We start from the raw sequence: 22,849 nt of genomic DNA, 5'->3' as shown, positions 1-22,849 counted from the left end.
CAAACCTTTTTTGAAGCCACAGACTTGTTGACTCTTTGGGGACAGCTTCTTGAGAGTGATTGCAGGAAAGGGACAGAATCTCCCTGCTGACCTGTCTGTCCATCAGATGAGTGGCAGTGCCCTTCTTGAAATTAGTGTTGGGATGCAGCCTTGAAGTGATGAAAAGTTTAGCCAAGGTATTGAGGGAGAACAGGAAAAAGTGCTTTTTCACGTGACCTTGTACAAGTGGGTTTGGTGTTTATTTTATGCTGGGGTTCAGTCCTGAGTTTCAGCCAGTAGACCAGAGTCCTCTCCAAAGGGCTCATTGAAATGGAAATGGTTTTGCCCTGCTGCTGTGGAATGCAAATTATTTTAGGAATGTTCCTGGGTCTTGAGGCTTTCTAAAGCTCACACTTACAAGATTTATTTTTTTTTTAGCTCATTTTATCCAATTCTCATAGGAAAATAAGGATCCAGAAAGATGATTGGTGCCTTGATCCTGACCCAGCAAAATATGAAGTGTAGGTTTGTCTTCATGTGTACAAATAGTTCCCTTCAAGTTAGTGGTGGGAAAACATGGGAAATGCAGAATTGCTTTGCTGGATCGCAGTCAAAATTCTGAGTGCTTTGCAAAGCCAAAAAACAAGAGCAGCCCTCAGTAAGGCAGGCTGGCATGAGATGCTGTTTGGTATCTTTTCCTAGGAGTTTGTCTCCCTTTTGTTACTGTCTCTTTTAAAAACAATCTATATAATAGCTTTTCTTGTTATCAGGGCACTGGAGATGGGCAAAGACTTGTGTTTGATGTCTTGTCTGCCACAGATCTGCTGACCGAAATAGACCAGTGCCAAGTGATACAGGCTTGGAAAATATGGTGAGAGACAGTGCCATATTTCAGAACAGGAAGAATTCACTTTGAAACATGGAGTGGGATTTGTTCATCTTTGTGTTTCTGGTATCAGGGCACAGGATATAAGATGTATTTACATTTAATGAAAATTGGGGCTTTTTTGCTTTAAACTGAAAACAGAATTGGATAGATGAGTTGCCTGTGTGTGGACCATATTTGCTGATACTACATGTTGAAGTGATCATAAGCAGGTTTGAGTATTGATTGGTTGGTGGAGGGAAGTAAGGCAGGATTTTTTGATGTATCCAGATTTAATGCTTGGTATAGCTTTGCAGAAATATTAGCCAAGGGATCCAAAAATTTTCAACAGGATGACTCTTAAAGTCACTGGGAACTGACAGGGCTCTTAGTTGCTTGCATACCACTGCATTTAATCTGTGGAGATGTGTATATAGTTATAAAGTTTCCTTCAGCAGCAGGACCAGTTTATGTACTTGTATAGTGTTTGTGTGTCTGTAAACACAATTTAAAACATTATCATGAAGGTATACAAAATATCCTTAGTTAATACATTAGAGAAAACATCCTTGAGCACATGACTTTTGTCCATTCACAGTCTGCCTCATGATTTTGTACAGTTCTTTTACTTCTGCATAGTCCTTTGTAAAAGAGAAAGACAATACATTTATAACATTGGGTTGTCCTAATTTTTTACATTCACAAATAAGACTTACTTAGGGGCCTTCTGCAATATTAGTGAGTCAAAAATCTGGATTGTGGACACAAGCTTTCATATGTTGTACTTCACAAGCTTTTTTGCTTGATCAAGGGAAAAGATGCAGAATCCTGTACATAAAGAAAAATATGATGGCAAATCAGTTTTTCTCTTTTGCAATTATGAAATAATACTATGAGTTGAAAAAAACCCCCAAGTAATTGTAAAAGTACAAATTATACTATTTTATGTTGTAAATAAAGTGATTTATAATTTAATCTATTTTCCTAGTGAGAGCCTCTACATATGATAGACTAAAAATGCACAGAATATCACTGTTGATCAGTGACATCAAACAAACATAAATCATATGTTTGAGGGGTTGTACTTAGCGTGCACTAAATCCTGATATGGAGGTACATGTGGGACTAAGACACGCTTGATAAAATCTATGTGGGTTTCTTTACATGAAGATTTTGGCCGTGCATATAATCTTTCCTTGTTAGTACTCTGTCAATCCTAAGCAATTTCTACATCATTATTATTGTCTTTCTTGTTCATGAATTTGGGAGAAGAGAAACTATGTCAGCAGTTAGCCCAGCACAAGCACTAGCAGTGGCCAAAATAACACAAGCAGGGACATCAGTGGAATGCTAATGCTGTGTGATAGATTCCTTGTCTCCTGAAGGTGTTTTCTTCTGAGGGATTGCAACCTGAGTCATCAGGTGTGCTGAAAGTTAAACCCCAGCAACTGATTTCTGTGGTGGTGGAAAGAGAGTCCTTCCTGATTTAATCTCAGTGTAAGTAGGTTAAGTGTGGTTTTCCTGTCACATCTTTGCTTGTGCATTTTAGACATCTGCAACTCTATTGCTTACCATAGATGTCTTGAAAAAATACATTTCCTTGTGTTTTACCTTTGCTCAGTTAAAATATGATAAAAGGTACTTAGATAACAATGTCACTTACATGAGGCTGTTGTGAATCTATAAATGGCTTGTGCTGGGCATTCTTCTGAGTATCCAAGGGATAGCAGTGCCCCTTTTCAGCTGCATGAGTAAGGTGGACAGATGACTTCACATAGTGAGATTAGTCTTTTGGTGACTGGTTAATTAATGTGCCTCTTTGGTGGGCAGCATGAAACTGAGGTGCATTTGGGGGCTGTATAACGTCAGATCACTACAAAGGGTGTGCCTGTGTTGACAGTTGTCTTTGTTTTTGGACATTCTTTTCTTCTGGAAAGCAATGTAAGGAATTCTGTAATAACCTCTGAGGACCTGGTGGGGGGCAGAAGCTGACTGGTCCCAAACAGCCATGTTTCAACTCACAGTGGGTTCATAATTCAGAGGCTCTGATCCAAGTCTTTGTCTCTGCATGGCACAGGTCTCTTTTGCAGGCAGCTTGTTCTCTTGTTATCTACAGATGGCATCGTGTTGCAAGCACAAGGTATCACCCACAGTGTGAAAGCTTTTCCTGTTGCTGCCACTTTTGTCTCTTCCCATATCTGGGCCTGCTTTTCCCTTGGCTTTCTGTGGTATGATGCCAGGGAAGATAGATGTACATGATCTGAAAGAGAGGTCAGTGGAAGAGCTCTGTCACATGAGCCCATGTGAGAATCCTTGGGTGTTACATGCAGGGCAGCTGTCTCAAGCAGCAAGTTGTGCTCTTAGGCTGCAGACATTGCAAAGGCCTCACACAGCACTTTCCTGGCTTCCCTTGCCATGGAGTTTGTCATCTCTGGTAAAGATGAGCTTCAAGGTCAGGGAAACAAGTGCTTTTTGATGAAACCTTGTCACCCTCCTGGAGCTCTGCAGGGAACCTGCAGCAGCTGGAGAAGCTGGAGCCTTTGCTGCCCTCCTTGCTGGCTCCCAGTGTGAACAGTGGTTAGCAAGGAAGTTATCAAGGCCATTGCTGGCAGCCTTCATGGATGTCTCGTGCATCATGAACAGCCCCATAGGTCCTGGGCAGGCTGGTTTTCCTTGCTATGCATTTCCTTGTGGACTTCACCTTTCCTCTGGTGTAGCAGTGACTTTGTAGATCCTCCTCATGAAACTTACTTGGTTCCATACTTCAAAACTGCTGCCTATTTTCATTATTTCCATGTCTTCTGCACCAGAACAGAGCAAGTAACAGGCATTTTATTTCCCACTGTGGGCTCTGGAAATATCAGGACTGTCCCTTGAGACTGGATCACCATCATATGTATCTGAGTCATACATGCCCACAGCATGCCCACTACAATCACTTATAAAACATAAAATGCATAGTCACTGAATTTTTGCCAATGGTGGAGCAACTGAAAATAACCCAATCCCTAAAATCCTGTCTCCTACACAAAATACACTGTGACACGTCCTTCTAGGCAGCGCAGAACCCATCTCCACTTCCTCTAATGGGTGCAAACCACTTTCCACCACCACAAAGCAATGAACTTTTCATCATTCAAAGTGCCTGTAATCACTGCTTTGCTATCTTTTGACTGTTAGCTATCTATTATATTTAACCCATCAAATCTTCCTCAGCCTAAATGAATAAGTTATTTTCTTGATACCTGAAAGCCTGTAAAAACCTCATTAACCACTTTGCCTCACATTTTCTAGGCTGCAATTTTCACATATGGGAAACATCCCCCGCTCAGCTTCTCTTCCTCTTCTGCCCATTCATTGATGAGAAAGGAGGCTACTTAAGAGCAGCTACAAACAACTTATTTTGGCTGTGTGGGCAGCACAGCGAATTTGGGCAGTGTGGTTCATGGCCAGGCACCTGAGTTTACATGTGGCCAGAAACTGCCAGGCACCGTGCCTGCTTGGCACAGCACCTGTGGCTGTCACAGCTCTGTGTGTGTTGGAGCCCCCTGGGTCAGAGGGCAGTACACTGCACAAGGGGAGCCCTCGTACCCTTGAAGGAGAGAGATTTGCCGTATGATTTTGTGTAGCTAGGATGATGGGCAGCTCTGGGTCCCTGTTGAGGGTAACTGCAGGTAAGAGCTGGCATAGCTTATGAAAGAGCTTGTAGTTCTGCTTAAACTCCCCTGCCCCTGCAAATGCAGGTCAAGCTTTGTTGTACTTATCCTCACCCTGTCAGAGAGAAAGTCTGAACCAGCTGTTGGGAGAGGGGCAGTTCCTTGTGGTGGTGTGCCTGCTGTTCTTCTGTCCTGAGAGTTGTGTTGCAGTGACTGGGATGCCCTCACAGAGGTGCTCCCTCTTGGTCTGTAGTTTCTGTGCCCTTCCCAAGGGCTGGACTTGGGCACTTGGGGTTGCTGTTGCTAACACTGTTTCATCATAGAAATGTACAGGGGGAAGAATTTCTCAGGCATCAGTGGCCTGTGGAGAAAAACATTTTGGTGATTTACCTCCAAAATGACATAATAGAACAACTCAGCCAAAACTTAATTGGGATGTTCATGGATCACAGTGTCACTGTAATAATGGAGGATATGTAGGGGCCAGAGAGGTCATGGACTGAGGCTGCACTTCCTCATGGCAGGCCAGTGCTGCACACCAGATGTGTGACAATGAAGCTATACTACTGACTCAAACCATATGGATGGGAAGAACTTGTGTTTTGGTGGTTTACCAGGTAATTTCCCTGCAGATTGAATGCCAACACAGTTAAATCATTTTATCACAAATCTAGTTATTGAGTGGGGGAAATGAAATCTCTGTTAGTTGATGGCACTGCTTTGACAGTGATAACATGTAGCCTGCTGTTTCTGAGGATGACAAAGGCTGGTGTGTGTACAGTCACATATGGATGCCATTAAAGTCCACTGTTCCCCCTTGCAAGGGCTATATTTTTAGAAATTAACACCCCAGACAAGAGTCTTGCTCTCAGCCAGAATGGCATGAAACTGCAGAGTAGATTTTTTCAGAAATAAAGTCTTTTCTGGGTGATGGAAATCAGACTAGGACACTTGCTGCTTAGGAAGCCTGCTGTCAGCATGCCTGTTCTGTCTGGAAAGAGGACTCACTGATGTCCCTTTGCAGATGTGGGCCCCTTTACTTCTGCTTTCTCTCAGCACAAGTCAGTTCTCGCAACCAGCCCAAGTTAATTTCGAAGTATCTTAGTAACTATCATTGTATTTTTAAAAATGAAGATTTTTTTTTTTGGACCCATTTCAGTCAGTAACAAAATACAGTTGTCTTCATCAGAGTCATGTTTTCATAGAATCATAGAATAATCTAGGTTGGAAAAGACCCTTCAGATCATCGGTCCAACAATTAACCCAGCCCTGCCATGTCTCTAAGCACCATATCTACATTTTTTTAGAAAAAAATCCACAGAAATGGGGACACACCTCATGGCAGCCTGTTCCACTGCTTGATAACTCTTTTGATGAAGACTTTTCTCGTAATATCTAGCCTAAACCTCTCATGGCACAACTTGAGGCTGTTTCCTCTTGTCCTGTTCCTTGTTACTTGGGAGAAGGAACTCATCCCACCTGGCTACAACCTCCTTTCAGGTGTTATAGAGTCATGAGGTTTACTCCATACAACAGAACTTCCTTTCCCCATAGCTTCCTTTTCTCCAGGCTAAACAAAGCCAGTTCCCTCAGCCGTTCCACACAAGCTCTGTGCTCCAGACTCTTCACCAGTTCTGTGGCCCTGAACTCACTCCAGTCTCTCAATATCTTTCTTGTAGTGATGGGCCCAGAACTGATCAAAGGATTTGAGGCACAGCCTCACCAGTGCCGAGTACAGGGGGACAATCCCTGCCCTGCTCCTGCTGGCCACACCATTGCTGATCCAGGCCACCTGGGCACAGCTGGCTCATGCTCAGCTCCTGACCAGCACCCCCAGGTCCTTTTCTGCCAGGCCACTTTCCAGCCACTCTTCCCCAGCCTGTAGCCCTGCCTGGGGCTGTTGTGACCCAAGGGCAAGACCCAGCACTGGGCCTTATTGAACCTCTTTCATTCACCCTGATTCATACACACACACACACACACCTTTAAACACTGCCTTAAACACTGCCTGATTTATACAGGACATAAAATGGCATACACTGATGTGATTTGTATTGTTATTTGTGGGTCCCCTTACTAAAGCAGGCATTATTATTTCTGTAGCTCCAAGTAGCCTTATTCAGTCATGGGGATACCCGTGTGTTGGGGATTGCTCAGACAGCTACAGAAAACTCAGATTCTACTCCTGTGGTCCAAGACCAGCAGATGAATGGGAAGGGAACAAAATGAATGAGTTCAGCAAAAACCAAAAGCCTCCAGAAGTCCTTCAAGAGAGCAATTAACATGTTTTGCCTCATATTTGGTTAATATTCTTTTTGACTGCGCAAAGATTGGGACTGTTAGAAATATCAGGCTTAAACACAGAATAGCATGCAATGGGGTAAAATATATGATGCTTGAAAATTCTTTTGTAATTGATGCCTGGAAAATACATAATAATAAAAGTTAATGAAGACATGGAATACAGTGAACCGCTCTTAATTAAAATGCACTACATTAAGATTGTCAGTTTACATGGTCTGTGAAATGAAGTGAAATCAGTTTTTCTTTTCCTCTAAAAACTGAAGTTTTTCCTTTTTAGATTTCTGTAGCTATGTTCTTATTTCCTAAAGAGCTAAAAGACTATGCATATGATTATTAGCATGAGATATAAACATGAATAGCCCTAGTTCAGAAAACTGATAATTCTTTTTTCATTTATTTTGTGTAGGTTTCCTTTGCCTGATCTGTAAACATGTCCACAGACCTGCTCTGTAAGTACATTTCCATCATCCCACAGTGATTTTTTTGTACCATATGTTTTTATCGGATTCCCAGATGTACTCATGATTGATGTCTTTTATCTGAAGTATAAAGTCTGCTTTTACATTTGCGTTTCTTCTGGGACATCTGTGAAACAATATTACCATTATAATCAATGAGATTATTCTTGGAGTAAAGCATGACTTAATGTGAGTAAAATTGTAAAAATCTGGCCCAAGCATAAGAACAGACTGGTTCATTGAGATTTAAAACTGTAATTCTCTCTAAAATGTTTTATCTATCTTTGGCACAAATACCATCCCAGATTACTGCAGAGTGATGTGCTCGGGGTTTTTTAATCATCTTGTGAATTTAACTCCTGTGCTTCCAAGGCATCATTATCCCAGTCACATCCAAATCTCCTGCCGTATCACTATAATTTGTCCTTCTTCTTAACAGACAAGTGCTATATCCTTATGCTTTGCTGTCGTAACTGCCACGGAAGGTTTTGCTCACGTTTCCCAGATACTTGCACTCTCTCACTCCAGCTTAAGTTATCTGAAGCATTAAGCACATTTTTTTCTGCTTGTTGATCTGATCTACATGCTTTCTTTTGGAGTCCCTCCAGTGCCTCAGCTGCCTTTTTTTATCATTGCCTCCAAGGGCTGCCCAGCTGCTCACTGTGCAACGTAAGAGAGGGAAATTTCAGACACACATTTTATCATTCTTCAGTACTTCCTTAGAGGAACAAGGAAAACAGGATTGGGGGTTTATTCATTGAAAGTGCAATCAGTTAATAAATATAAAACCATCAGTGGCTTAGTGGAAGGTAGCAATTACATGAGGAGATCAAGTTATTTGTTAAAATGCATTTTTAAAGTTTCTACTGTGAAATGGAAATTTCGAGGTATGCTTAAATGCCATTTAGATACAGAGAGAACTCTAAAACAAGGAATGTAATATGCCTGACTGTATTGTATTCAACAGGCAAAATTATCATCAGGAGTGAAATATTAAAGAGGGCAGGGTGACTGCACAGGGGTCATGGTCAAGACTCCTCAGCTGTACTCAGATGTTTGTCTCTTTTAGGAATTTTATCCACTGGCAGTTTCATTTTTCTTTTATTCAGCTCAGCAACAGTGCCTTTCTCGTGTTCCCCCAATGACCAGGGAGCTAGAGAAGTTGTCACCTGCGTAGAGGCTGAAGGAGTTGGGTGTGTTCTGCTCGAAGAAGAGGAGGCTCAAGGGGATCAAGTCATGGTCTTGCAGTACATAAATGGTGGTTATGGAGAAGGAGTTAGAAGCAGCCTTTCCCCAGGCGTGCACTGTGACAGGACAAGAGGCGATGGCCACGAGCTAGGGGAGGTTCTTGTGCATGCAAGGGGCATTTTCAGTGGGGGATCAGTCAAATGTTGGAATGGGCTGCTCAGGGAAGTGGTGGAGTTGCCCACGCTGAAAGTATTTGAGATACAGCTTGACAAAGCCCTGGGTAATGTTATTAAAGGACCTGCATTCAGCAAGAGTCTCAGCTAGTTGATCATTGCAGGTCTCCTGCAACTTCGGTAATTCTGCAGTTCTGTATTTCCTTGTGTTCTCAGCTGTCTTCTGTGCAGTGAGATGTCATCCCTACCAGCTGTCCCTGGTCTTCCCAGTATTGTACTGCTTGTGCTGTGCCAGATCCTGTGATACTTGCTCGTGTTAGTGGGATAGACATTTGTCTTCTTACTTGGAGATGTGTCAGTGGCCTGGAGGCAGTGCCAGTGCTGAGGGAACTCTCCAGGTTCCAGCTGGTGGGTGTTTGTGACAGCCTGGTAGTGCCTTGGTAAAACATCGGTGCACAGAGAATGCTAAAGAATGACATGGCAAATCTCTACAGGTGTGAATTGACTTCAGAGCTTTATGTCTGTCTGTATATAAATAAATATTTCAGGGCCAGCCTGTGAGTTCCGTACTAGCATTTACAAACAAGCAACAAACACTAGGGTGTGTGTGAGGGATAATATCTACCGGACTGTGTTCCAGTTAAGGAATTTGGATATAACCAAACTGTTTGTGGAGGAAAAAAGAAGGAGATGAGGAGCATTTAGACTTGTGGAGATGGTGCCAGGTGGTTTTAGCACCAGGTCTCTGGCTCTTACTGTTTAGCCAGCCTAACCACCAGTCCTTAAGCTTGACCATGACATTGTCTTTTTGTTGAATACAAGGTCAAATTTTAGCATTAAAAATCTTGTTCCAGGTTGCAATAATCAAGACAAGATGTATAATGAAAAAAAGTAAAAATTCTACCCAAACAGGAACGAACCCCCTTAAATTCCTTAGGAAAAAACCCTCTGCAGTCTAGGGCAAATTGCACAAAGAAAATATCACGGTTGCACAATACAAGGGCTGCTGCAGCTAGACCTCAAACTCCAGCAGCTAAGTCTTCAAGCATGTGGAAATAAATCAGAAAAGCCAACATTCCAGAGAAGTTTCAGCACAATGAATTTGAGGTAGCAAACATTTCTCCGGTTTAGATGGAGAAGCTAAGGAAAAAAAAAAAGGCGTTTGTGAAAAGTCTGTCAGCTACTGAGGTTCGGCCGGTCGGGGAAGCAGCAGACTTCCCTTGGAGCTTGTTTTCCTTTTTATCCTTGGATGAGCTGGTGTGCAGTACATTATGCTGCCCGAATGTGGGGGTTTGTCACGGTTAGCGCCGGGGCTGCCCCAGGAATGCAGGAAGGCGATGGGCATGAATGGAGCGGGCAGCGCTCGGTGGGGACCGAGCCCACTCCTCGGGAAACCTGTTGCTGCTCCTCTCAGCCCAGCCGGCCAAAGCCAGGCAGGAAAGGAGGTGGGTCTTTGATCTCTTTGTTGTAGCTGCTCCCTGGGAATTTGCTGAAATCAATGCCCTGTTTTCCTGAAGAAATGAATGGCTGTGCCTAACTAGCTTTGTGAAGCGCTGGGGAATTCACTGCTTCTGTTTATTGACAGCTGAAAAGGAGCACATGGTCCTGAATGGGTCCTCCTGGGGAAACAAAACAGAGCAGAGTTAGACTTAGTTGAATACAGGGGCATTTGGAAAAGTCTGCCGAAGGAGGATGACATGGTTCCTTGCACCCTGGACTAGCATAGCCTGACTTTTTACTAAAATTGCCATTTAAAATAAGGTAAGGTTTGTTTTGATTTCCCATATGTAGTGCGATTATGAAATGTTTGCAGTTCTGTTCTTGAGTGCAAAACCAATGTTTGAGTTGTATTCTGTCGTGGGAAATACCTAAGTAACTCTTGTGCTGTTTCTGGCCTCTGTGTGAGTTCATTTGTTCTTTATCTAGTGGTGATTAATGAATATGAAAAGTAATAGAAAATCAGTATTCGGGTCTTCCAGTCAGGTCCTGAACATCAATCATTCATGTAAGCTATGATATGTAATTTTTTATGCCTTTGAAAATCAGCTGAGTTGCATCAGATGATTTCTTAACTGGTACAGACTGCTGTGTCAATACTTACACACGAGGCAGGGACTAACATGAGACCCTGTCTGGCAGAGAATCTGAGAATCTCAAAGTCCTTTGAAATGTGAGGATATATTTCCAAACCTCTGTTTCCACGTGTGGACTCCAGGCAAGAGGCAGACTGACCACTATGCTTGCCTGCTGCTGGCTTTAGGTGTATGTGGGTTTTTTGTAAAGACAGAAGAATAGTAAGAGGAGGATGATGATGAAGGAGCAGTATTTTCATTGTGCAAGTCCAGAACAGTTTATTAGACCAAGGGCATTTGGTGTGTAATTCATATGTAAATTTTCTACTGAAAACAGGAGAACAAATTGCCAGAGTTTCTACATTAGTTTCTGTGGTGAGTGAAGGAAAAGATTTCTGGGCTCATGCAGCTACGACTTCCAGGTGTGGCCTAATTATGATAGCAGGAAAAACCTTAAGTAATGTCACTTCTTCCTTTGTTATTTTAAGTGTGAGGGTAAGCTCAGAGCAGAGTAATTGCTGCCATGCAGGCTCGTTCTTACATGGCAGTTGGAATTGCTGGGGTTTTGTTGCAAACCCCATTTGAAGTGTCTGTGCATGGGCACAGTAGTTTGAAAACTCTCAAATTTCTCTCATTTTGAGAGAAATCCTTGGGAAGTTTCATATTTTGTTGGAATAGTTTGTGTTCCTCACTCTGGCATTTTTTTCTTTGAGTGATTTTGAGCTAGTATTCTTAACTAGTTTCATTGCATTTTTTGCTTTTCCCAGCAGATAACTTATCTGTTTTTCTTGGAAGAATTTGGGCTCCATATGCAAACATGCTTTCTTTAGATTACTTTGTGATCCTTAAAATGAAAATACATTGCTTAACTGTAGAGCATCAACATGTTTGCTTGTAGCTTCTACTGTTAAGTTTCCAAGATTTTCAGAGAGAAAAAGCAAAAAAAAAAACCAAATGCATTTATAATTTTGACTAAGATGTGGAAACACTGAACTCAAGCAGACACATATCAAAGTTTGTAGGCTCTGTTGTCATTATTGTTATCCAAATGTGTCAAGACTGTTTTTTGACCTCGCTTAAGTGTATTTATGCATGATAGGCATTGGAAGCCATTAAAATGTAAAGCTAAAGCTAATATAAAGTTAACATTTAAGTTGGTCATGAGATATATTTGTAGGTCCTTTTAGTGCTGTAATCTAGATGCGTTATGAAAACATTGACCAGTGAGGGCTCCTGGGTACTCGTAGAGCGGTGCAAATAGAAAGGAATCGCAGTTGCGGAAAGCGCAGTTGATCGGGGCTTTTTTAGTTGGTGTAATGGGGAAGCAAGTGGGTGATTCATGTGTGACACGGAAGGTGGCACTTGTTCCCTGTTCCCTGGGTGATAAGACAAGGCAGAGTGCGTTATGTTTAACTTACTGGACTGGAAGGTGCTTAGGCAGATGTGAGTGGGGAGGTGCGTAGGGATGTTCTGGCAGGACAGTTGTCCCCTTTGCCTCTTCTAACATCTTTTTAAAATATGAAATTGTTTTGAGCTGTTGGCAGAGTTGAGGTGAAAGAAGTATAAAATGTTGGATTTCTAACCAACAAATAAAATATACCAAATACAAGGTGAGATATGTAATCATGCACAGCTTTAAGTAAATATGTATGTTAAATAACCAGAGTTATGTAAATACGTATCTGAGGAATGGTGCATTTCTCCCAAGGTGATTCCTTTAACATCTGTTCATCTTGTTTTTGAGCTAGGAAAGTATGAAAACAGGAACAAATTCTTTGCAACTTTGCATTGCAAGATTTCTTCTAAGATTCATGTAAGAATTTATTTGTGTGCATGCATGTAACTTTTGCAAGTATTTTTTTTTAAACTACAGATTATTCAGAAATCTATAAAAAGTGTTTGAATTTTATTTGATCTCAAACTAAGATGACTCTCAGAACAAATATAGCTGTATGGAGATACTTTATAATCTGAGTGGAGAGCTTAATCTATAGAAAAAATCTGCAATTTTTTTAAAACCACAAATTTTTGCAACTCTTAAGCAATTCTCTTATAATAATCTATAATAATCTACTTTGTGTTTCTGTGTCTTACAGGGCTGTTCTTATGCCTCAGGAGAATAGTTATTGTAAGGAAAATGTACTACACTGCTGTCTAATTTGTTGCTGCCAATATTATCAGCCTTTTTAAATCGGTCTGTTAAAGAAGAGCAGGTAGAGATAATTTCTTTATTACAATATCAGTCAAGACATTAGCTAATTATCATATGGTTCCCCATAAAAATATTTTTTGTAGGAAAAAAATAAATGTTGGATCTTAGGAAAAAGAAAATGAGTGAATGGAAACACAGACATGATACTTGCACCTGTGAGTATTTTTTCACAGAGATAAATTTTTGTCTCTGTTCAGCCACAGAGCTTCTCAATGTCTATGTGGTTTTTTTTAAAGAAATCACTTCATGCCTTAAAAGAGGAAAATAATTTAACAGGGTCATAAAGGCTAAGGATGAGAGTCTCCTACCCATGTTGTTCCCAGAGAGACTGGGAATCAAGCATGCTTTTCCTGTTGGAAATGAAGCAAGGAATAACAGAAGTTGTCTATTATGAAGGGGATGCATAGTAAGAACTAAAGCTGTTCTGCTAAGCTGTTAATGAACCTTCATTTACAAAAGCCAATTCTTTTAAAAGATGACTCCTTCATTTTGGTATTTTAGATATATACTTTAGGGTTCATTGAGAAGAAAAAAAAAACCAACTTTTTTTCTCTTGGGTGAGTGGGAATATCAGCAGGAAGTTTGGATGGCTCACTGAGGAAGTTAACTCATTTTCCAGTTTTATTAATAGCTTCTACTGAATGTAATATGGACTGGAGTATTCTTTTAGGATTCCAAGGTCTCAGCCTTGATCAGTCCTAAGTGTCTTTGTGTTCACTTCTTCACATGGACTTCTTTCTTCCATAATGTGGCTACTTGCACATCTGTGGAGCCCTGTGCACAGACTAATAGCTGCAGAAATGGGTCCTGGGGTGCCAGCACTGCACTTTGATTCCCAGTAGCTGTACTTGCTTCATGTTGTTGTATGTGCCTCTAAAGACATCAGCTTCTGCAGCCACGGGATGAATATGGTATCTCTGCACTCTGCATGCCATGCTTCCTCTTTGCATTCTACAGTAAACTCATGTTACCTGCTCCAAGGTGGAAATATATCCCAGCTGCTAATGTCTTTGCTGGTAAAGTTCCCACAAGTCCGTGTTGAAAGTCACCAATGGAAAATAAAGAATTGATTTGGGCTGGTTTCCTTAGGAGAGGTAGCTTTTTTCACCAAGTTTTCCACCAGTCTCTTCAACACCACATCTGGATTTGCTGGCCACTGACAACCAAGTTCAATGAAGGAGCAAGAGACCCAGTCTAGGGTTCCCTTTTAAGGGAATGTTGCAAGGCTTGGAAATATTTCAACTAATCGAAACTAAGCTTTAGTTATTACAATTGCTGTGCTTCCTTTATCAGAGTTCAAACTGTGGTGTTGACCTGCCATCAATAAACCTGCTGACAGTATTAATGCACTTAATGTGGTGTGTGTGTGGCTGTGTGCATGTGTATTTATAGATATGTGCATTTAGGAAGATCTATTATATGAGGTTTTTTCTGCTATTACAAAGATGGATGATTCTGGTGTCTGTGTTAAACTGCCACAGTAGCATTCACATTTTCCACTAAAACATCTCACACTAAAATAAATCAACTGTCCTGCCAAAAAATCTCTCCAAAAGGAAAGTTCTTGAGATAGATAAAGTGCTTCTGCTGTGGTAGGTAGAATTTGTGGTGTGAGAGATGCAGTTTAGGGGGTCCAGCATGCAGTCCAGGAGCCACAGGGTGCCTGTGAGCAGTTTGAACATGACTCTCCTGGTGGCTGTCTCTGTTTCTGTGTCAGGGGATTTTAGTCTTGCCATCTTCAGTATAGAAACAGCACAGTTTGGACAGTGCCAGTGAAGACCTAAAGCAAGCAGAAGGTGTCACAGGCAAGGAGCCACAGCCTTGCACCAGGTTGGACTGCTACTGGGGAAGAGTTGCAGAATGCAACAGAAAAACTTCCCTCTCAGAGAGTTTTTGCTGGGCATTTCATAGGACCATGCTATTCTGACTCAGGTTCTTTCTCATAAAAAGTAGTAGTTGTTTCTGTGAATTTGCTGTTAACCTCCTTCCTTGTTTCTGGATCTAATTTTATATGACTTCATGCCAAGACCGTGGAAGGAGAGGGAGAGGGAGAGAAGGAAAAAAAAAATGCCCAAGACCGTGGAAGGAGAGGGAGAGGGAGAGAAGGAAAAAAAAACGCTGGAAAATCCAACTGCATTTTTCAATATGATTGTTTGAAATGTGCTCAGCTTTCAGCAGAAAGAGAAGTCTGTTTGCACTGATTAGAAGCTATTACATGTAAACTACAGGAGGTGACTTCACTTGAACTGTGCTCATTTTTGTATATGGGTTCTGATAACAACTAAACCCCATGTGGTGTACTGGAAATGGGACGCCTAAGTTTTATCCCAAGAATAACTAGAAAATTATTATTTTTATAATTAGCTTTCAATCAATCAATGAATTTTTTGACCTCAGGTCATTTTTAGATGAATGAACATACCAAGAGCTTTGATAAATGAGTCGATCAGCTGCAGTGAAGTTAGCACCTACATACTTTCCCTCCTGTTTGGTTTGTTGGGGCTTTTTTCTCCTTTAGTTTTGCAGGAAAGATGTGTAAGGTACTGCCTTTTCAGGTGCTCAGACAGTGAAAGTAACTTTTTTCTGTGGAGTTTGTAAGATGCAGCAGAGCACAGGTGTGCTTTTGCTGCACAGCCTTCATGGGAACATGCTGGAACTGCTGAATTCCATAGCCCAGCTGTGCTCCTTGAGGTTTCTCTAACTGCTTTGCTCCTCAGATTTGCTAGACAAAACGAGCACGGTAGAAAGCCTCATTGGGATTGGTGTGAGACTGATTTTTTACTGAAAGCTGTTTAAATTCCTCTGGGCTATGTCTGTTGTAGTACTTCATGCCCACCAGGTGAAAGATTTACTGTTCCCAGATGAGCTTGATTATCGTCGTGATTGCTCCCTATTAGGAACGAGTAATGAATCATAGTGTTTGTTATCTTGTATGTGTTTGTATAACAAATTGTTGTGCAGCTTGGAGGAATTTACATATTGGAACTTGTGCCAGAAGAATGGACATGTGCTTTGTGTGAGGTTTCTTTACAGTCAGATAAGTGCTGAGCCGCCCTTCTAGAGGCATTCTTCCATAAGAGCAGCTGGTCAGGATCACAGTGCTGTGAGGAAGGAGCAGGTGCCTTGACAGATGATCTCCCACTGCTGAAAACCCAAGGGTGTAACTCTTCTTCCAAATCTTCATTCTTCTTGGGAGCAAAGACAAGCACAGGGACGATGGAGGTGAGGTGAGGGAAGGTGTCACAGCACATCAGAGGCTGGGTCAGGGTGCTTGAGGGGCAGGTTCACCTGCAGTGCTGGGTTTTAGGGAATCAGCTTGACTTGCAGGTCTGACTGAATGTATGGGGTGGGGTGGCAGTAAGGCATGTTTGCTGTTCTCTTTCTCTCTTTCTGTCTCCAAATATAGTAACTCCTTTTTAAAGTTTTACATTTTAGTAGAGTGAGGTCATGTTCCCATGACTATCTTTAATGTTCAGAATGATTTCTGGGATGTTTGCAAACCACCTACTGTTCTCCTTCCCAGGAAGGGGGCCCCAAGAGCAATAGGCATTTACGTGCAGGGTGCCACTAATGCCTGAGCAGGACCAGGACTCCTCCTCACCCTTCACCTCTGTCTCAGGAGCTCCTGTCTTCTCGCCAGAAGCCTTGGCATGGCAGCACAAGGCCTCGGTAAGGGGCCAATATTGCCCCAGCAGCGTGTCCACAGTTTCTGTGCTGGTGGTGCCACCAGGTAGGGGCTGCAAGGCTTCAGGGTTTCTGTGTGTCAAAGACAGGGGAACTCTGCTTGAAATCCAAAGTTTCCCTCTCATGCAGGCAGGAGTAAATCTGCCTCCTTTTTTTTTCCCCCCTTTCCTTGTCAGGATGGTGTTATTTTGGGCGCCGGGTTATGGAAAACACTGCACCTGCTTCCCAAATAATGCAATGTCATGCACAGAAGTGCAAGTTTTCAGTCTTTTTCCAGGTGAATGATTATGATTGCAAAGTCAGTCTGTAGTGGGCTATCTTGATTTATGTATTTTTTCTTTTTTTCCACACAGAGCTGAGCAGTTGTACATCTCTGCTAATACAAAGTTTTGGTGTATGACATAGAAAAGAGATGAAAAGGAGACATTGAGAAAATGTTCACCTGTTTTGATGCTGGACTAGGGATCAGTTTTTCCAGTTAACAAGTAAAAATCATTCTGTAGACCATTTAGCATAACAAAATATCAGAAGTTAATGGGATTTGAATAAAATTGTTCTTAATTCTGGTAATTATGACAAGTTCTATTTTACTTCAATATAGATAGAATAAATTATTAATCAGTTAAAGTCTTTTTTTTTGCACATCAAACTTAGGCTATAAGGCTTCTTTCATAAACATTTTTTTCAGAGAAAATGTGTGTCAGTGGCCCACAATAATGGGAAAATAACTGTTTGCTAATTGAGTACTTTGAATTTTTTGCCAAATAAATTGTAGAACAAGGATTTCAAGTTTTCCAGCACAGAGTGCTGCAGAACAGACCTCAGGCTGGAAAGCCTCATGCACCTTTGGCTAAGAGAACCAAGAGTGGCCTGTGCAATGTACTTCAGAAAATATCCAGGAGGTGTTTTTGCAGTGTTCCTCTCTGTGAAGGCTGAACAAGGCTAACGGAGTGCTACAGTTTTACTCTGGAATAAATTACTGCTGTTTGCTATGCAAATCTTATGATTGTAATTAGGCTAGGATTTCAACTGCTTGTGTACACTGATCTTTGTTCCCTCTGCGCATGGGAGCTAATTCTAATGCTGCAAAACAGCACAGCACATGCCAAGGTCTGCTCAGCCTCTGATCATTTCTCACAGGGTGCATTTGCTCCAAGTGGACAGCTGAAAAGAAATTATTTACCTTTGCCTTCACAGGGGACGTAATTGCAGCACAGGCATCTTGTGGGCCACTGAAATGTTCAGGTACTGTAAAGTCTCACTTGAAAGCAGGGGTGGGAGAAAAGGCAAGGAGGAGGTCCTGATAGGCATCTAGTTTTTAGCAAACTGGGTTTAAGAAGCGATGTTCTGCTGCTGGCTGGCTGAGGCTCGGGTGGCATGTGTGAGCTGTCAGGACAGTGATTGCAGTTCCTGGCATGGCTATGTATAGCTCCCGTTATCTGTGCAGCGGGGCTCTGTGGAACTGCAGCCCGTGGCTGCTCGCCCACACTAATGAGCTCCCCCCGAGGCCGGGCCTGTGCCTCTGGGGGTGGCACAGTGCTCCAGCCCTGCTGCTGTTTTGGAAACTAGTTTGTTGACTGTGCTCAAGTCCACTTGCCCAAGCTGCCGTGCCAGCTTGGCTACTGTTGACTGCGGGAGCTTGTCCCAGTGCAGCGTGGAGGCCCCAGAGCTGTGTGGAGGACGAGGCAGGCTGGCAGCTGGGGCTGCAGCAAAGGAGAAGTGTCACCTAGACCTGAACTGGGGCGAAGCACCAGCATGGTGAGGCCAGGACAGGTGAGCCACACTCACAGCCCGTTCTCCTCCCTGGGAGCACAGCCACCAGTGTCCAGCCAGCTCATGGGGTGGGAGCGCATCCTGCGGGCAGCGGGTCTCAGTTTTGTGATGACACAAAGAGCAGGGGAAAGCCAGGGGGTGGCTGCTGCCAACCATGCCTCCCAATATGTGGGAGAAGTGGGAGCAGAGCCATTCAGGTTGCAGGGGTACCAGCTGGGGGTGTTGGGGAGATGTACCCACCCTTCCCTTAGCCCCTGCATGGTTTGTCTGTGTGATTGAGGTGGTGGCTGCGCTCCTGCAACCTGGTCAGAGCCTGCACCTGCTCCAGGGCTGGGCTCTTCTGTACGCCTGCCTCCCCTCTGCTGCAGGAGGTCCAGCAAAATAAAAATCTTAACTGCAAGATCTATTAGCTTGTGCAGTTTTATATACCGATAGATAAAAAAGCATTATTTGGAGTTTTTTCAGAATCATTGAGAGGACAGAGGAAGAATGAAGAAGTACCCTCTAGGGGACAATATAGCATTGTTTTTCTAAGGATGTAGTAAATGGCACAGTCTGGTTTTTAACAGCTTGTAACTCCTGTAAATCTTGTTTATTTCTTTTTGTTGCCTACTCATCTAAATCTCAACAAAGCAGAAGAATACTGGCAGTTTTACTTTACTTTTCTTTCATGTTTGCACATGACCTCAAATCCATTAATTTTATTTGTGTAAATACAATTTAAGGGAGCAAGGAAACTGAAAAAGTGTCAAGGTACTAACGTGCCTAGCAAAAAGCAGAAGAAATATTCTTTGCAGAAAGTAATTTTTCTGACCAAGTGTTTTTCATTTCTAGTGCTAGTACAACAAAGTGTATGTTGTTTCCATAGCTGGATGAACCCTATTTCAGAACAGGTTTGAGTGTGTTCTGAAGCTATTGTTGAAAAAATATATTTTACTTAATTAGCCAAGTTAAAAAGTGGCATAAAATCTGTGTGAGCTTTATAAACTCTGTGCTGTGGCTCTATGTACACTCCTTTGTCAATGGCATCTGTAATTTAGCATTGAAATACAAAGGATCATTACTTGGCCTGTAATTGTCTCTGAGAAGGAATGCGAACTTGACAGTTTTGCACTGTTAGTTTGGGGGAGAGAAATTACAAAGATCTCAGTTTCCTTCAGTAGCTCTTAAAGTTATTCTATTTGCAGTGTTCTAATCCTGTTTTTCTGGTAACCAGGCAATTTTTAGAATACAATAAATTTGCAGTCAGGGTACTAAGATGTTGGTATGGGGTCAGAAATGCTGTGTAGTGAATGTAAATCCTGTATGCCTGTTATTTAATAACTTAAGTAATTCTAGATATCTTCATGACCTGTATACATAGAAAACCTTTGACAAAGTGTTGGACAGCTCTGGATATTTCACAGAATTGCTGAAAATTCTGAGTTGGAAGGGACCCACAAGTGTGATCAAGTCAAACTCTTAGGTGTACAGGGACTGAACCCACAGCCTTGGTGTTGTTGGCACCATGCTCTAACCAACTGAGCTAATCTCATGTTTCAAGGTGCTGGGCAGCTGTGCCAGGTCAGAATCCCAGGCCATGCTCGCTATTGAGGTGCTTAATAGCGCTTCCAGCTCTGCAGGTAGTTTGGTGCAGGGCTGGCTGATGTTTTTGTGCTGCTGCTGCTGCTGAGTTGTGCTGCCTAGGCAGCTTCTGTGGGGCTGCTCAGCCTGGAGACCCTTGCTCAACACCCGGTTAGATGCAAAGCGGTTCCTGAATTTAGAGGAGAGCCTCTCTACTACCCATGTGTGAATCATTTCAGACCTTATGTCCCGGATCTGGAGGACCAAGGTGGGTTAGCTGATGGAGCACTACTGCAGAATTTGGAAGCTGATTCAAGGGATGCCCTTTTCCCCTGCTTTCCCTTTCCAGCTTTCCTGGGAGCTGCCCACCCTGGAGCCTCGGAGGTGGGCACTGCTTTGGGGCAGCTGGAAGGTTTGCTCAGGAGCTTGCTAGTGATGAATCACAGAGGTATGGCATGGATTGATAAGGTCGTGTACTTATGATTAGACACATCCTTCCTCTAACAGCGGTTCTTTGTCTCCATTTTGCTTTTGGTAATGTGTTTCGGCCGTTTGCATACAATGACTCTCCAAGCAGGAGCTGTTTGACTTGAGACAAAGTCACTATTATTCCAAGCAAGCTCAGGAAGCCCTCATAATTTTGTTGCCCTCAGAAGGGTGAATTTATTTAAAAGCCAATTAAGTTAGATCACCAAGGAAATATTTTTATTTTCTTGCAGCCTTGCGGCTGTAAAGGGCTTTTGGGTACATAAACAAATGGATAACAAGAAAAATATACCTGGCAGCTATAATGTTGGGCTTTTTGTGCATTTTAAGTGATGGCTGTAGGGGGCATGTTCTTTATCTGTAGCAGTAGCAAAAATAAGTAATGTATTTCAGCTATTCACAGTGCAGGTGTGCAGCCTGGAAGTCAGGGAAGAAAAAATTATTGAAATTATTATTCCACATTAGTCCACAAATTATTGAAATTATTACTCCATGTTAGTTCACAAATTATTGAAAAATACTGACTATTGCAGTGCTTACAGCCTGCCCAATACACAAGTCTATCTATGTCCTCAGCTGGAGTTGATGGAGAGCCCAAAGCAGTAGGTAGGAACACTTTAGGCTTATCTGGGGAGATTTTGGATTAGACTCTCAAGGTGCATGATTTATTCGAGTCCCTGATTGTGTTTACAAACAGAGACTTTGTTGGGGTACCCTGAATATGACATTTCTGGTGCTGCTGTCCTTTTTCAAAGACTATCTCTGATGTCTCTCCAGGCAGTGTCTCCTGAGCCCTTTATGCCCCTTGGTTATGATCCCCTGTCTGTGATGAAGCCTCACCTCTCCTGCCCCAGTCTCCCTTGGGCTCTCCTGGCTGTTCTGGCTCCCCTCCTCTGCTCTGTATTGTCACTTACTGAATAGACTTGCTCAGCAGAGTTTTCAGAAGGAAAACAAAATGAGGTAGTCATGGATGACCAATATCAGCTTTTCTTTTTAACTCAGTCGTAAAGCATTGTTGGCTCACTGGTTTGGCTTCTACTGTCTATAAAAATGTTTTGTGCAACAAGTCCCCTTTTTCCCATCGCCCTGTGTGACACCAGTGCTGAGATGACCTTCTGCTGGAAAGTCTCATTGCTCAGTTTTGTCACTGCTCTGTATGAGTTTCCCTGGCAACCAGTTTGAGCTGCACTGAACCAAAAATATCTCACTGTGCTGGGGGAAAGTCAGTTTGCAGACATGTATTTCTCTTTAACGGGTTCTCTGGATGGTCCGTGTGTTCAGCCTGCAGATGTCAGGAACCAACAGCTGGGAGATGCAGTGTGCCCCTTTTCCTTCCTTCCACAGGCAGAGCAGCCTATGAGGAGGCTGCCCTTGCATGATTGTCAACTGAGCTGTGGCTGTAGGATCCATCATACTCATTTCTCATGGTACCCTGAGGGCCTCATCTTCTGCTGAGAATGGTCTTTCTTGCATTCCTTGGATCTCTGCAAATTTCAGAATTTCTTAGTCACAGAATGGGTAAGGTTGGAAGGGACCAGACTTGCCTAGGTTATTGCTAACAACTTTGTCCACATTTCTGTATAAATATATGCATCTTTACAGCTGGGCAGGCACTGAAGTCCAGTTTTGCTCCCATCCTAGTCTCTAAAGGCACCTGAATGAGAATATGTATAAATCTTTGGAGGTCGAAACGCACCAGTTTGCTCAGGAGAGAATGCACAAACTGGAGGTGTTATTTTAAACCTTCCCTGTTTAGTTTTGACTTGCAGATAATGTTTTCACTACCTACTGTAGAAGACTGATGTGAAGAAAAGCATTCGTAATTCCAGATGTGTTCTCAAGATGACAAAATTAGAAGAGACAGAATTGGAAAGCAGTTGGTCATTTTTAGTAACAGGTTCCCTTTTCTGGATTTGTAGGGTGTGAGGATTGTGGCAAAAGCCTTATAGGAGAATGCAAACTCCACGGACCACTCATCAGGGCTAAAGATAGGGTAATTCCCAGCCGGGCCCGCCTCACCCTACCTCACTACCTCACTCTGCGAGTCTTGGAGCTGAGAGCTGGAAACCAGCAGAGTAAGTATTTTAGCTCTTTTTCCCACATTTGTAAAAAAAGGAGACAAAGACACTGGCCTGTTTTCATGAGTAACTCAAGGCATAATCATTGGGCATTTGCATTATGAAGACTGTTTTCAGCTGAGCACAGCTAAAGCTCACAGTCAGCCACTGTTTTTTGTGACTGGTTTCCGGTAACAGACACATCAACTGATGGCAGGACATTAGCCAGAGCTGGTGTGACATTTAGCTGTGAACAACCAGTTAGCTCTGTTCAGTCAATCCAAGTTTAATGAATGTTGAATTTGTATCTAATAATAACAGCCATGCACTACTACTTTTTTTTCTCTTTTCCCCCAAGCATGCAAAACAGGAAAGAGTA

The 22,849-nt window shown here is 42.5% G+C and overlaps 1 protein-coding gene across 2 annotated transcripts in view; it reads left to right on the top strand.

The window, feature by feature from the left end:
* The window catches only part of PLAGL1 (PLAG1 like zinc finger 1), a 49,854-nt gene that overhangs the window by 10,146 nt on the left and 16,859 nt on the right, over positions 1-22,849 (top strand). The window contains exons 2-3 of one of the 2 annotated variants that reach the window (XM_074537669.1): positions 7,211-7,253; positions 22,333-22,488. In XM_074537669.1, the coding sequence (XP_074393770.1) occupies positions 7,235-7,253; positions 22,333-22,488 (175 nt within the window). In that variant the 5' untranslated portion in view covers positions 7,211-7,234. Of the gene's footprint in view, positions 1-7,210; positions 7,254-7,450; positions 10,069-22,332; positions 22,489-22,849 lie in introns of those variants that run through there. The other variant, XM_074537668.1, reaches the window with a different exon arrangement.

The sequence above is a fragment of the Zonotrichia albicollis genome, chromosome 3 (genome assembly GCF_047830755.1).
Source record: "Zonotrichia albicollis isolate bZonAlb1 chromosome 3, bZonAlb1.hap1, whole genome shotgun sequence".
Lineage (NCBI taxonomy): Eukaryota > Metazoa > Chordata > Aves > Passeriformes > Passerellidae > Zonotrichia > Zonotrichia albicollis.
Note: the sequence above shows the minus strand (reverse complement) of the source record. Positions and strands in the feature narration are given on the sequence as shown.